Genomic DNA, 14,860 nt, shown 5'->3' with positions numbered 1-14,860 from the left:
GTATTCATCCTTTGTTCTCAAACAGGACCAATGACATCACAGGGTGGCATCTTGACTCAAACGTGAAGTGGATTTAAGTGAGGCAGAGTTACACAGAAGTCGCCAGTCTCACTCTGTCTTCCAGAGTGATCAAAGTTAAGTGGCAAGATAAAAGTCAGGACAACTGGTGATGGCCAGGGATACAGGGATACAGCCTTGTCATCTTCAATGTCTGACCAAGCTCTAAGCGTTTCACAGCGCCTGCATCAGCCACCTTTGTGGCTGTTGAAACAAATTCTTCTTATCTGCCCATTCTCCAGGGGAAGTCTCCACATGCTTCACGTATAACAACTACTATTTCACCAATGCCATCAGTGTTCTACTCACAACCACCTTGGGAGGTTGATAGTGCAAGATTTATTATCCCCCTTTTACAGATAAGAAAACTGAGCTTCAGTGAATGGAGAAGACTCACCCCAGGATCATAAAGCTAGTATGCTTCCGAGCTGGTATTCCAACCCAGGACTCTTGACTCCAGTGAGTATTCTTGTGGGGTCCAAAGTAAAAACAATTTTCACAATAATACTAAGGCATTATTTGCCTTTTTCGTTCTTATTTTCTCATGAATGTACAGTGGAGTTTTCCAGATTCCATATTGCAGCTAACCTTTAAGAAAATACCCCTTATCAAGTTTTGATATTATGTCAGAGAAGAAACCGCAAAGATCAGTTATCTGAAAAGGCTATTCAAGTATTCCTCCCTTTCCCAACTCCATATTTGTGAGAGGCTGTATTTTCTTCATATACTTCAACCAAAACAACATATCATAACAGATTGGAGAATCTAGATAGGAGAATCCAGCTGGCTTCTATTAGGTCACACATTCAGGAGACTTGCAAAAAATATGCAAAACAATGCCACTCTTCTCCCTAAATTTTTCTTTTAGAAGATACAGTTATTTTATAAAAAGTATATTATCATATAATAAGTTTGTTGTTATTCTAAATGGTTTATTAAATATGTTAAACCTTATCAGTTTTAATTTCTAATATGGTAACTATCTACAGATATAACTCATATAAACAAAAACTCTTTGGAGATTCCTTGTAATTTTTAAGATTGTAAAGGAGTCCTGAGGCCAGAAAATGCGAGAACCCCTGCACTAGGCCATGCTACCTTTCTTTCATTCTAGGACAACTCACCTAGACATTTCTTAGAACAAATTCTGTGAAGAAGCTCTCTCACTTCCTCCTCTAATGTGGTGATGACCCTGTGGGGCAATGCCAGCAGAGCATAAGTGCTGTCAGGTCCCACCAACACACCGGATAAATGTGGTACATAAAGTGCAACAAAATAAGTCTGAACTAACTCTGAGTAGAAGAACCTAGGACCTGGAGGCAGAACACCTGGTCTTAAACCTGTCTCTGCCACTGCCTTGCTGTGTGACTTTAGAGGAGTCATTTCCCTTCTTCAGTCTAGTGGGAAACACAAGATGGTGACACAGATAACTGTAGTACAAAATGGAACCTGTTCTGTGTGTAAGAGATGTGTAAACCAAGTGTGTAAGATCCAAGGAGAGAGATATAACTTCTAGCAGGAAGGGTCTGGAGTCATGGAGGAAGTGATACCTGAGCTTAGCCCTGAACGACAGAAGACAAGAGCCAGCAGAGTGTTCCATTCACAGGGAACAGACAGCATGAGCAATGGCACCATGATGGGAAAGGAGTTTGGGAGAGGGCATTGGATTTCCCTTCCTCCCTTCTCCATGGAGGGAAATTCTCTAGGGTAGTCCCTGAAGAGCCTATTTGAAGAGCAGGCCTGCTCCCAATGCTACCATTTCTCAATCTCCAGAGAAAAAGACAAGGTTTCCACTCTATCTCCCACCCCAAGTGACCCCTATATGAACCCGACCTGGGCAAGTAATGGTTCAGGTATCTGTCTTTCAGCCCCGCCCCCACCCCACCCCCACCTCTAATATCTCAGACTGCTGCGTGGACTGACTGAGGTCTGGTTTGCTCAGAGGGAAAGGGAGAAAGGTAGAGACAGATATAGAGATAGACCGTGAAAAGGAGTGGGGGAAGGGGAGAAGGAAAGGGGAAGACAGCAAAAGGGACAGAAAAGGAAAAAAAGAGGAGAAGGGAAGGAGGGAACAAGATAAAGATTAGAGAAGGGACAAGAGAGGGAAAGGGAAGGAACAGGGAGAGAAATATAAAGAGCAGGAAAAGAGGAGGAAGGAAGGAAAAGGGGGAGAGGAGGAGAAGGAAGAGGAGAGAGGAAGGGAAAGGATAGAAAAAGCTGTAGGAAAGAGGGAGCGAAAGAGGAGGAGGAAGGAGGGTGGGAAGAGAAGAGAGGGGGATAGAAGAGAAGGGGGGAAAGAGTGAATAAGGGGAGAAAGATTGAGAAAAAAAAAGAGAAAGGGGGGAGGTGGAAGAGAGAAACCGAGACTAAGAGAGGGAGGGAGTAAGGAGAGAGAAGGCGAGAGAGGCTTAAGGAAGGGGAGAAGAGAGGAAAAGGGGAGAAAGCCAGAAGGAAGGGAGGGGGAAGAGAGGGAAAGAGGGAGAGAGCTAGAGAGAGAGAGAGAGAGAAGGAGGGAGGGATGCAGGGAGGGAGGGAGGGGAGCTGAGCAGAGCGGGCGGCGAGACTGCAGCGCAGCCGGAGCCAGAGGAGCAGGAGCCAGAGGAGCAGGAGCCAAGGGAGCAGGGACCTGAGCGGGGCCCCGGACGATGCGCTAGCCGAGCCCGAGCCGCTGTAGCTGGAGCCACCCCGGGAAGCCGCACGAGCCGAGTCGCGGTCAGAGGTGAGGGCCAGGGCCGGTCTGCGGCCGGGCGGTGCTGCGGCGGCGGGGCGGGGGTGGAGGCTGCGGGCGGCCAGGGGTGCTGGGCTGCGGGGGAGGGGGCGGGCTCGGGGCATTGCAGCTGCGGCAGAGGAGGGGGGACGAGGCCGGGCTTCACCCACCCGCGGCCACCCACGCCCAACCCAGGGTTTCGGTGGCCGCAGCAAGGATCCCTGACGGAAGGCTTGACATGGCCAGGGCCTCTTGGGTTCCCCTTGGATCCCGACGCAGGGTCCCCCCCCCATCCCTCGGGTGCCGATTCAGCACTGGGGATGTCTGGGGCAGGGAGAAGGGGGAGGGCCTGGCGGGTCCTGAGGTTGGGGTTGAGGTTCCCCTCCCTGCCCCGCCCCGCTCACGGGAGTGGGGTGGGAATAGGGAACCGGTGGGGGGTGCACCCTGGGGGACCTGGGGGACGCCCTCCCTTTGGGAAATTGGCCTGTTTATACCCGCAGTTCCCTGCTCTACCTCCCCCACCCCCCAAGAGGCTAAAGGTGGCACTTTCTGTCTGGGTCTGTAGGGCCATGGGGGCAGGGGTGGGGGGGAGCGTTGCCTCTTTCACCAACCCCGCCCCCATAATATCCACTTAGGATCTCTCCCAGCTTAGCCCCTTGACCCACGTAGTGTAAACCTCCTCCCCTTCCCCTATTACAGCATCCTAGGGTAGTTGGCCAAAAGGGAAACTGAGGACCAAGTAATTTGGCCAAGGTCATATAGCTATTTAATGGAGAGAAAGAGTTTGGGCATGTTGAGGATCAGTTCCCCCTTGATTTCTGATCCCCCTTCTGGGAAAGGTGTTCATTCTTTCTGATATCTGCCCTTGATCCTGAGAGGAGGGCAGGGGGCCTTCCCAGGCCTTCTTAATCTTTTTTCTCAGTTCTCACTTGTCCAGGATGCCTTGACTCTGGGCCTGACTGGAGGTAAAGGGAATGGAGAAAATAATCTCTCCCAGACTCTTCCATTTCAAGGTCCTTGTCACTGAGAGTCCAAAGGGACAGAAGCTCAAACCTCAGGGATTCACTGTCTTCATATAGATGGGGATGGGATGGAACCAAAACTAAGAGGGAGGCAGGATAGGCAGCTGCCAAGAGCACATCACTCAAACGGGGCGATTTTTTATAAGCCTATGGAATCTAAAACTTGTCTTGCTTGGCCTCAGAAGGCAGAATTAGGACTGATGGAAGGTCGTTACAAAGGCAGATTTAGGTTGGATGTAAAGAATTAACTTCCTAACCATGGGAGCTGTCCAAATGTGGATGTGGCTGTTTCATGAGGTAGTTTGGCCTCTATCCCTGGAGATCTTCTAATGACTACATAAAGATTTAGAGCGAGAAGGGACTGGAGAGATCACACAGGCCAGGGGTTCTTTGCTTTTTGTCCTGGATCCCTTTGGCAGTCTGTCGATGTCTATGGACCTCTTTTCAGAATAATGTTTTTAAATACATGAAATAAAATACATACAATTACAAAGGAAACCAGTAATATTGAAATTGATATCAAATTTTTTTTAATTCACAAACTCCCTGAAATCTATCCCCTCCTTTGGGGGAGGGGGGAATGTATGGTCCATCATTAAGAGCCCCTGATCTAGTATATTTTTAAGATGAGAAAATAGGCCATGAGAAGAGGACTGACTTGCCCAAGGTCACACAGGTAGTAAGGGACAAAGATAGGATCAGGTCTTCTGACAAAAATCCAGCTCATTGGTCTTTCTGTTACCCCACATTGCTTCAAGGAGTGCCTGCATGACCAGGTGTCAGTAATATTGTAGAATGGATTCTTCATCAGGTTACAGGTTAGACTAGATGCCTCCTGGAGTCCCATCCAATGCTGAACTTCTATGATTCTACCATGTTGATATCAGTGAATCCAGCTCTTCTTTGGATCTAAAAGATCAAAGCTCCCAGTGGCCAGTGATTAAAGGGAAATGATCCAACCTTGTTCAGGGCTCACTAATGGCAGTGTTCGGAGACAGATCTGGAGTAACAAATTGAGCTGCACAGCCAGCCAGCTCCCAAGTCTAGTTTGGATTATCCAGTCTCTGCTTGAACAATTCCAGTGATCGGGATCTCATTCTTTTAGGAGATATTCCATTCTGATAGTGGACACCTCCAACTGGAAGATGACTTTCAGTCAAAAGCTAGATTACCACCTGTTAAGGAAGCTGTAGTGCCCTGGGTGAGAGGCTGGACTGGATGACTGCTAAGGCCCTTCTAGCTTAGAGAAATTCCATGATACTACCCTGACCAGGCAACCCTACCTGGGTGCATAGGAAAATAATAGTAATCATAGCTCACATTCCTCTAAAGCTGTATTACAGCCTACAAAGCATTTCCATAGCATTTGATGCTCACAACAACCCTAAGAGATCTGCAGTGTGAGTATTATGATTTCCATCTTAACAGATGATGAAAGCAAGACTCAGAGAGGTTAAGGAAACCCAGCAAGCTAGTGACAAAACCAGGCCTCAAACCCAGGTCTTCCAACAATACCGGGTTTGATCCACTGCAGAATCACAGGGTGAGATCTGGAGGGAATCTCCAAAGCCTTCTAACCCAGCCTGTACCTGAATAGGAATCCCCTCTACACTGTGCCTGCCAAGTGGTTGATCCGGCCTGCCTTCTGTCTCCATCTCTGTGGGTCTTGACCTCTTTCTCTTACTCTCTGTCTCTGCATGTCTATCCCTGCGTGTCTGTACTGGTTTATTTTTCCTCTCCTTTTCTCTTTCCCTGTGTCCCTGTGTGTCTCTGCCACAACTTCCCACTCTTGATCTTCATTCAGCCTTTTAGGATAGCAAAGGAGACCTAATCTAAGCCCTTTTTCTCAATGACAGCCCTTCAAAGACTTGAAGACAGCAATCGTGGTGCTTCTTGGCCTCCAAGGTTTTTTTTTTTCCTCTACGCTAAATACATGAGATAATATTTGTAAAGCACTTGGCATAATGCCTTGCACATAGCAGGTGCTTAATAAATGCTTGTTCCCTTCCCCCTGCCCTTCCCTAAACATCCCTAGTTCCTTCAATTTATCATCTTATCATATGATTTCAAGGCCTTTAATTATCCTGGTCACCTCACTCTGGGAATGTTCTACCTTATCTGTGGGCCTTCCATAAATATGGTACCCAGAGTGGAACACAATACTCCAAATGAGGTATGATCAGGGCAGAGGACAGAGGGATTATCATTTCCCATATTCTGGACATTTGCTTTCAATACAACCTGAAATCTCATCAGCTTTTTTTTCTTCAGCTGTGCTATCACAGTGGTGACTCATTGTGCTGGTAGTTCACTGAAGCCCTCATATCCATTTCTGGATCAGCCACTCTCTAGCCATGCCTTTCCTCTCTTGCATTTGTGAAACTGATTTTTTGAACCCAAATGTAAGACTTAATTTCCCTCTCACTGAATTTTGTCTTATTAGATTCAATCCAATGCCCTAGGCATTGAGATTTTTTTTTCATCCTCTGTGTTTGCTAGCCCTCCTAGATTTGTGTCATCTGTAAATTTGATAAGCAGCCATGCCACCTGTATCTTTTTCCAAGTCATTGCTAAAAATGTTAAACATGACAGCACCAACCACAGAACCCTTGGTTGGGGGGGGGGGGAATTCCATTAGCAACCTCTTTCCATGCTGATACTAAACTATAGAGCCCAGACCTCCAACCTGCCCAGAATACAGCTAACTTTCCTGTCAACTAGCTCACATCTTTCAATCTTTTCCACAAGAAGAGTTGGAAAGATTTTGTCAGAGGCCTGGCTAAAATCTAGGTAAATAAAACCAGGTTTAAGTTTTCCCCTAATCTACCAATTTAATCAATTATGTTAAAGATTTGTTAATTACTTCAATAATTTTTTTCATTTCCTTCAAAGGTAGAATTTGAACCCAAATCTTCCTGACTCCAAATCTAACACTCTATCCCTTATGCCAGGCTAACTGCCTAAGTCTAGTTACTATCTGAAAGAAAGAAATGATGGAAAGAAAGTGAGAAAGAGAAAAAGAGAAAAGAAAGAAAGAAGGAAGGAAGGAAAAAAAGAAAAGGAAGGAGGAAGGGAAGGAGGGAGAAAGGAAAAGAAAGAAGTCAGGAAATAAAGAAGGAAGGAAGGAAAGAAAGCAAGCTAGTTTGACTAGATCTACCTTTGATGAAGCTATTCTGGCTCTGTGTGATCACTGCTTCCTTTTCTAGTTGTTCACTAACCGTCTTTCTACTAATGTTTTGTAGAATTTGTCAGAAATTGAAGTTAAGGTCATTGACCTATTGTTTACAGACTTCTTTTTCTTTTCTTTTTTTTTTAAATGAGAACATTTGCTCTTCTCCTGTCTTGTGGCATCTCCTTTATTCTCCAGGACCTTTCAAAGATCGTTAACTGACAGAAGCTTAATAACCCTATGCATTAGTTCCTTCAGTGACCTGGGAGATAGTTCACCTGGGCTTTGTGGCTGGTACTCATCCAGAGCAGGTCAGTGCTCTTTTATTCTCTTCCTTCTTATCTTGGGAATTGACTCCCTAGTAATCATTTCTGTTCTGTCCTTTCTAGTCCAAAGACCCAACAGAGAAATGAGAAGCAAAATAAGGGTGGAAAAGCTTTATCTCCTCTCTGTTTTAGTTGTCATCATTCCATTCACCCAGAGCAGTACCATCAATGTTCCTCTTTTCTCTCAGGAAGCCAAGAAAACCCCCATATTGTTGGCCTGAGATTTCCTCTGAAGCCTTAGATCATTTGGAATTGTAACCCTCTCAATGCTTTTTTTTACAGGATTATGTCATGCTTTTGTGTTCATCTCCATACTTTGCCCTTGCTTGGTTCTTCTGCACGTGACTTTTTAAAATATAAGTTGGCTGGTGAGTTCCCTGTGTTCACATTGGTCTCTTGAGACAGCTTACCATTTTCCTTCTTCTTGGAGTTGTTTTTCTTTGTATCTGTAGAATTTCATTCTGAAGACTTCCATTTTTTTTTCCTGGGTTGACTTTCACCCTGTAGAATTTTAGTCCACTATGAGATCTTAACTATATTTTAAAAAAAAATCTTATTTTTTATTGTGTATTTAACAATCATCAACCAACACAAACTTTTCCATATACCAAGAATAAGAAAAAAGATTATATCTTTTTTCTCTGAATCCTTTGAAATCTTTAAAAAAAAAGGTAATTACTTTTAAAAATTAATGAACAAAGATCTTTTTTTTTTCTCCCTTCTACCTCTGTTACTTTTTGGAAAGAAAGAAAGAAAGAAAAGAAAGAAAGAAAGAAAGAAAGAAAGAAAGAAAGAAAGAAAGAAAAACAAAACCCTTATAACAAATATGCATAATTAAGAAAAACAAATTTCTGTATTGGCCATGTCCAAAAAATATGTCTCATCTTTCACCCTGAGTCTGTGGACTGTCTTTCAGGAAGTCTGTAGCATACTTCATCATCTGCCTTCTGGTATTGTGGTTGGTTACTGCACTGATCAGAGTTTTTAAGTCTTTTAGGATTGCCTTTGTAATGTCATTATCGTATGAATTATTCTCTTGGTTCTGCTCACTTCACTTTGCATCAGTTCATATAGTTTTTCCCAGGTTCATCTGAAACCATTCCCTTTGTTGTTTTTTATAGCTACAATAGTATTTCATTACTTTCATGTATCATAATTTGTTCAGCCATTTCCCAATTAATGGGTACCCTTCACCTTGGGTTCCAGTTCTTGTCATTACAAAAAGAGCTGCTATAAATATCTTTGTGTATTTTGTACATTTTGGAGTCTTTCCCCTGTTTCTTTGATCTCTTTCCCCCTTTGAAATCTGATCTCCTCAAGTTTATGGTTTCTTTTATATTATTTCCTTCTTTCCTCTCCTTCTCTATCACAAATACTAAGATAGAGCTGCCATTTCCCCTCAAGGCTATCATGATTTTTACCTCAAAAGCCAGGTCTTCCTTATTAGTTGAAATCAACCAACATTTAAAAAAGTTAAATTGTGTGTGTATGTGTATATGTATGTATTATGTATAGAATCTGCCTTCTCTCACTCCCCCAATTAAGAAAGCAAGAAAAACTAAAGTTCTGTTACAAAGACATATATTCAAGCAAAACAAATGTCCAAAAAGGAATCAACCAACATTTGATCATTATGAACTGCAGTGCGCCTGTCTCAAACTTATCTTTCTGTTTTGTTTGACCTGTGGTGGTCCCTCTCTCCGTCCTGCCCCTCTAGTGTTGCTGCTTTAACTCTTAGTTTGGGGAGTGTATAATAGGGATGCCAAAGAGACCAGCCTCTAGGAAAGCAAACGGTAAAGATGAGTCTCTTCCCACTGATATTGGACTCAGATGTCCTGGACCTCTCTATGGGTCCCCCCATCTCAATTTCTCTCTGCTCCTTTGCTCCTGCGGGCTCCCACAGGAATAGCACCAGTGGTGTCAGCACTAAAGGCTTGGACTGGGGGTCCTAGTGGGTAGGGGCAGAGCAGTAGACCAGTAGCCTGCCACAGCTTCAGGCTGCTTCTCAGGCATCCTTTGCCCTAGGTGCAGGGGCAGCCCAGGTGGTTGGTTTCTCATGCTGAGAGGCCTCTGATGAGGCAAGGTAGGGCAGAAAGCTGGCCCTGAGCTTGGGCAGGACAAATGAAACTCTGATGGGTTGGGTTGGTGCTACCTGGCTGAGGTAGACCAGTGATATGGGATTGCTCTTGGGTAGGGTAGGGTAGGGTAGGGCTGCTCTTGTCCCTGAGGGTAGGATTTGGGTTTTAATACAAAGCTCCCCATTCTCCATGTATCCTCAGGGACCTTGAACCAATCTAAATTTGGGAATCTTGACACCCTTCTTTGGATGAACTAGCTACAACTACACTGGGAACACTGTAATAGGCCTGTTGGTGATGGGGGGGGTGCGGCAAAATCCCTCTAGCCTTCAGGAAGAGGGAGACCTGGGGACCCCTGTTTGCCAAACAACATATGGTTACAGGACAGTCTGAGGCTGGGGTCAAGGCCTCAGTCTTGGGCTAGTCTCAGGGCCTCAGAGTAGTTTCAGTGGCTAAGGCTGGGGCTGGGGCCAGGGTTAAAGGCTGAATCTAGGATCAGAGTCAGAAGGTTCGGGCTAAGATTTGGGGTTTAATCTGGAGCAGAAATACGGTTGCATTCTGAGGGTCCTCCGTCTAGGGCAAGGTCAGGGCTGAGTCTGGAGGCAGTAATAGGGGCATGGTCTGGGGTTGGGATCGAGCCTCAGTCTGGGGCTGGGGACAGCAGTGCTGATGGAAAAAGGGTTAGAGAGCAGTTCCCAGGTAAGAGAGCCGTATTCACAGGAGTCTTTCAGAGAGAATCTCCCCACCTTGCTTTCTGATACAGCATTGACTCTAATATGGTTGCTTCTAGCCAGGCTGGTGAAGGAGGAGAGGAAAAGTAGTTCTGGGGTATGTTGGAGGGCTTTTGTTTGGAGGCAGGCAGGGCCTTGAAGTGGTCCATTATCATAGGTAGCAGATGTCCCCATTGCCTCTCTGTAGGTCTGTTTCTGGGTCAGAGTAGGGCTTGAGGCTCCTCAGGAAGGGCTGGGGGGCAGAGGCATTGTTGTTCCACTATCTCTCATCCTGGCCTAGCAACTAGGAAGGTCCTAACCCCATAATGATGCCAGGGATCTTGGGCTGAGCTAGCCTGGCTGCTGCCTGGTGCCAACTATTGAGAGAGAAGGTGGGGTCCTGGGGACGACCAGGGGTTCCAGTAAGTGCGGACAACTTGCTCTCTTTCCCCCTCAGTCCCTCCCTAGCTCATGAGCCTTCACATAGGAATGTACATTAGGAATAGCTCTATGTTCAGTCCCTGTTATGTGCAAATCTCTGCATACCTATCATGTCCAAAAGTATTAGGCCTAGGGGGACTACGCCAGAAGAATGGCTACCAACTCTGGAAGTCAAAGCAGGGTCATTTGTAGGGGCAGCAACGTCTGTCTTTCATAGCCCTGTCTCACACACACACACACACACACAAAACACACATACACACACACACCCTTCTGCCCTACTGAGAACACCATTACCCTGACTTTTGTTCAGATGGCTTTTGAGAAAGTCAGCCCTGGCTTAGCTGTCTCTCCAGGAACCAGGGAAGTGAAGGGGGGCAGAGAGATGCAGCTCACCTGGGTAATGAGTCAGAGTAAAGCAGGACTCACTAGGGCCAGGAGTGGAAGGAGGAAGTTCCTGGAGGGTGGAAACAACCAGTACCATTAACCAGGGGGTGCAGGTAGTGAGCTTTATTATTGCTGGGGTATAGCCATCTTTAGTATTTTTACTCCTGGGGTATAGAGAGCTATTATCACTGGGGCATAGTTGTAGTTGGCATCATTTCCTCTAGGGTGCAGCTGGAGTCAACACTGTTACTCCAGGAGTATAGCTGTGGTTAGTCTCATTCCCCACGGGGATGTAACTACTGTAGTAAGCATTGTTACTATAGTTACTACTAAGACCCCTTGGAGCCAGCTGTAGTGCACCCCATTACCCTTGGGGTACAGCTGTAGTTAGCCCCTACACCCTGGGCCATAGCTGTAGTTAGCCGAATGCTTGTCTGTACTCTTACCCTTACGGTAAGGCTGTAGTTAGCGCTGTTGCTCCCAGGGAGGCACCATTGGATGGATGGTTCCCCTGCACCTGACAGGCCCCTAGAACGTCTCTCTCCCCTCTCGCGTTCCTCTCCAGGAGCTCACAGCCACTGAAGAAGATGCCGGAACAGAGTAACGACTACCGGGTGGTGGTATTTGGCGCAGGCGGTGTGGGCAAGAGTTCCCTGGTCCTCCGTTTCGTCAAAGGCACTTTCCGAGACACCTACATCCCAACTATCGAGGACACCTACCGCCAGGTCATCAGCTGCGACAAGAGCGTGTGCACCCTGCAGATCACGGACACCACGGGCAGCCACCAGTTCCCGGCCATGCAGCGCCTGTCCATCTCCAAGGGCCACGCCTTCATCCTGGTCTTCTCTGTCACCAGCAAGCAGTCCTTGGAGGAGCTGCGGCCCATCTACCAGCAGATCCTGCAGATCAAAGGCAGCGTGGAGAACATCCCCGTCATGCTGGTGGGCAACAAGTGTGACGAGACCCAGCGGGAGGTGGACACCAAGGAGGGGGAGGCCCTGGCCAAGGAGTGGAAGTGCGCCTTCATGGAGACCTCCGCCAAAATGAACTACAATGTCAAGGAGCTCTTCCAAGAGCTGCTCACGCTGGAGAAACACCGCAACATGAGTCTCAGCATCGACGGGAAGCGCTCCAGCAAGCAGAAGAGGACAGACAAACTCAAGGGCAAGTGTAGCCTGATGTGAGCGGCCTGGCCCCCAGGCCGCCCCTCCCCCTCTCCACGGGCCGCCCCTCCCCCTGCCCCGCTCCGTCCCGCTCTTGCTCCAGACGGCTCCGTGGCCCCTGTTTTGTCTCCTTCTGTCTTCCTGTCATCTCGAGCTCTTTCTCATGGATGGCCTCCTTCCTTCCGTCTTTCCTCTTTCTCTGTCTCATTGTCCTTCTCTGTTCTCATAGCAGTCCCCAGAGTTGGAAGGGCACTCAGAGGTCATTGAGACCAACATGTATCTAAACAGAGACTCCCTCTATGACATCCCTCCCAAGTCATCCAGCCCCTCCCGGGTCAGCAGCTCTCTCTGTCTCTCTTTCTTCTGTCTGTGTTTCTGCATCTATTTGTTTTTCTCCTTCCCTCGGGGTGTGTGTGTGTGTCTGTGTGTGTGTGTGTCCATCTCTCCTGCCCTGAATCTCTCCATAGGCCACCCATTCCTACATTTGATCACTGTGACTTGGGGGCTGAAATGCACATTGACCTCGAACTTTTCTTTCTCTTTTTTGACCATTGATGGCCCCCTCCCCACTCCCCTGCTTCATGGGCCCAACTAAATTCCCCCTTTCAGCTGGCTCTCCTCCTCCCTCTGATACCGGGAGGCATGTGATGGGGAGGCCTAGTAGACAGGCTTTCCCTGGCCTTTGAGACAATAGGCAATAAAGATGAAGCCCCTCCAGCTGAGCTAGGTCCTAAATCTGCCCTAGGCCTCCCCACTGCCTTCCCTCTCTGCCCCTTGTAGACTTGACCAATGGCCCCAGGACTGAGGAGCTAGGCCCAGGGGGCTTGTGGGCAGGAGCCAGACACTGTCTGGTAGCCCAGCACAATTCTGGGTCACCACTATCCACCTCTCTCACCTCACTCAGGTTGTATGGTAGCATCCCTGCTAGTTCCTAGCCTCCCTTCCCGGGTGTCTACAGGGTTACTATAGGTATGAACGGGGGTGGCTCTGTGTACCCCAGGAAGGAGGATATGGAGTAGGGTTCTGAGGAGTGGGGGATCATCATTCCCCCCACCCCAGGAGGGGTGGGAGGTAGGAGCCATCAGCACAACCCCTCTGCCCAGCCCCCAGAACATCACCCTTGAGGGGAATGGTCTCTCTGAGGGGCTAGGCTGGGCCCCCATCTCAGAGACAGGTGTCTGCCCCCAGGGAGGGCACATAGAGTGAACTGGATTTCAGAGAGGGGGCGCTCACTTTCCCTGCCAGGGAGTTCTGACCCCCGTAGGAATTGGAGAGGAGAGAACAGAGTGACCAGGAGGAAGACAGACAGGAAGCATTGACAGGTGCATGTGTGTGTAACAAAATCTGTGTGTATTCGTGCTGTTATGTGTGTGTTTGTGGCTGGAAGTATGTGTGTAGGTATGCTAGTGTATGTTTGTATATATGCATGTATATGTATTAATATGTATGTTATCTGTATGAGTGGGTGTGCAGATATGTGAGAATAAATCAGGGGAGATGTATGCAGATGTATTTGTGTGTGTGTGTGTGTGAGAGATAGTATCTGTGTGTCTGAGTATGTCTGTGCATAGGTGGAGGGGCAGGAAACTGTAGGGAAAGCTGATAGGTTTGGGGGTCAGAGCTGGAGCCCTGCTCCTTCCCCCCACCCCCAAGGCCAATCTATCCCTTCAGCCCCTTGCTGCAGGCAGCATTTCACCCCCTGGCATGCAGCACCCCTGGCTGACCTTGGAAGGGGCTATGGGGTGAGGCCTGGGAAAGGTGAGCCGGTGAGCTAGGGGACTCTCTCCTCTGAGGGTGCTGGCCCCAACAGGGACTCTGGCACCACTCCTCAGGGATCCACCCTGATAGCACAATTACCATCCCCCAGCCCAGGCCCAGGGGCTTACAGCAGGTGGGGGAGTGGGCAGCCAGACCCTGCCTTGCAGTGGGTATGTCCACCCACTTCTCTCCAACCAGACCCCCTCCCCGCTGTGACCACCAGAGACAGAACCAAGCACCTCTTTTTTGCCCAGAGCAAACTGTCTTATCTTCTGTTCCTGCCTTCCTGCACACACTCCTCTTCCTTTTCCACATCACTTCCTGGGCCCAATGTTGAAATCCCAGGAGAAAAAGGAAAGAGATAGGCCTGTTTGGAAAATAGTTGTCCAGGTCTGGCCAACCTAGGGGATTCAGCTGAGGGTGACCAGAGAATGTTAGAGCTGGAAGTTACTTTAAAGACCATTTGTTCCAAAACCCATATTTTACAGATTGGGAAACTGAGGCTCAGAGAGACTGAGAAAATTACTTAAAGTCACACAGCAAGTTAGGGACAGAGCTGGGAGAGAGGTAACATGTCCTTCAGGGACAGCAGCCCCATGTAGCACATGGATCCCCTTCTCCCCTGTCTCTGGGCCCTTCCAAGAGCTCCAGAGGTTGGGACCAGGCCCTCCCAGGTCACACATTGGGGACAGGGCAAGACCACGAGTCTGGGATGAACATAGGTTCCACTTGTCTCCCTAGGCATGTGTTCTGGGCAATTCCACCCTGCCCAGCTGCTGTGATGCTAGAATATTGTCTGGTGCTCTGGACTGAGGCCTTGGCCCCCCCTCCCCCAACCCTCTGTAATGCCCCCCTCCATGCCCCAGATGACTCCCCCAAGCATGTGAACACCCCCTTCTCCAGTGCACCCCCTCTTTTTTAAGAGTCCAATGTAGCCTTCACTCTAGAACTAGTCTTCCTCCAATAAAGACATGGCTCCTGCATCTGCATTGCCTGGTACCCCTATGTTCTGGGGGGAGGTGTGGGCTATTGGGGTGGGGAG

The 14,860-nt window shown here is 48.0% G+C and overlaps 1 protein-coding gene across 2 annotated transcripts; it reads left to right on the top strand.

The window, feature by feature from the left end:
• The first annotated feature begins 2,657 nt into the window (after positions 1-2,657).
• Positions 2,658-14,860, top strand: DIRAS1 (DIRAS family GTPase 1). Of its 2 annotated transcripts, XM_027853057.1 has the most exons (3): positions 7,176-7,266; positions 7,564-7,649; positions 11,463-14,860. In XM_027853057.1, exon 3 carries the CDS (start codon positions 11,485-11,487, stop codon positions 12,079-12,081), a length of 597 nt encoding a protein of 198 aa, XP_027708858.1. In that variant the 5' UTR covers positions 7,176-7,266; positions 7,564-7,649; positions 11,463-11,484; the 3' UTR covers positions 12,082-14,860. The 2 variants fall into 2 exon arrangements, with proteins under 2 accessions (XP_027708859.1, XP_027708858.1); XM_027853058.1 differs by lacking the exons at positions 7,176-7,266; positions 7,564-7,649 and adding an exon at positions 2,658-2,776.

Source organism: Vombatus ursinus, unplaced genomic scaffold, assembly GCF_900497805.2.
Source record: "Vombatus ursinus unplaced genomic scaffold, bare-nosed wombat genome assembly UNPS02009918.1, whole genome shotgun sequence".
In the NCBI taxonomy this organism is placed as follows: Eukaryota; Metazoa; Chordata; class Mammalia; order Diprotodontia; family Vombatidae; genus Vombatus; species Vombatus ursinus.
The sequence above is the reverse complement of the archived record's forward strand: the minus strand, read 5'-3'. Positions and strand labels throughout refer to the sequence as shown.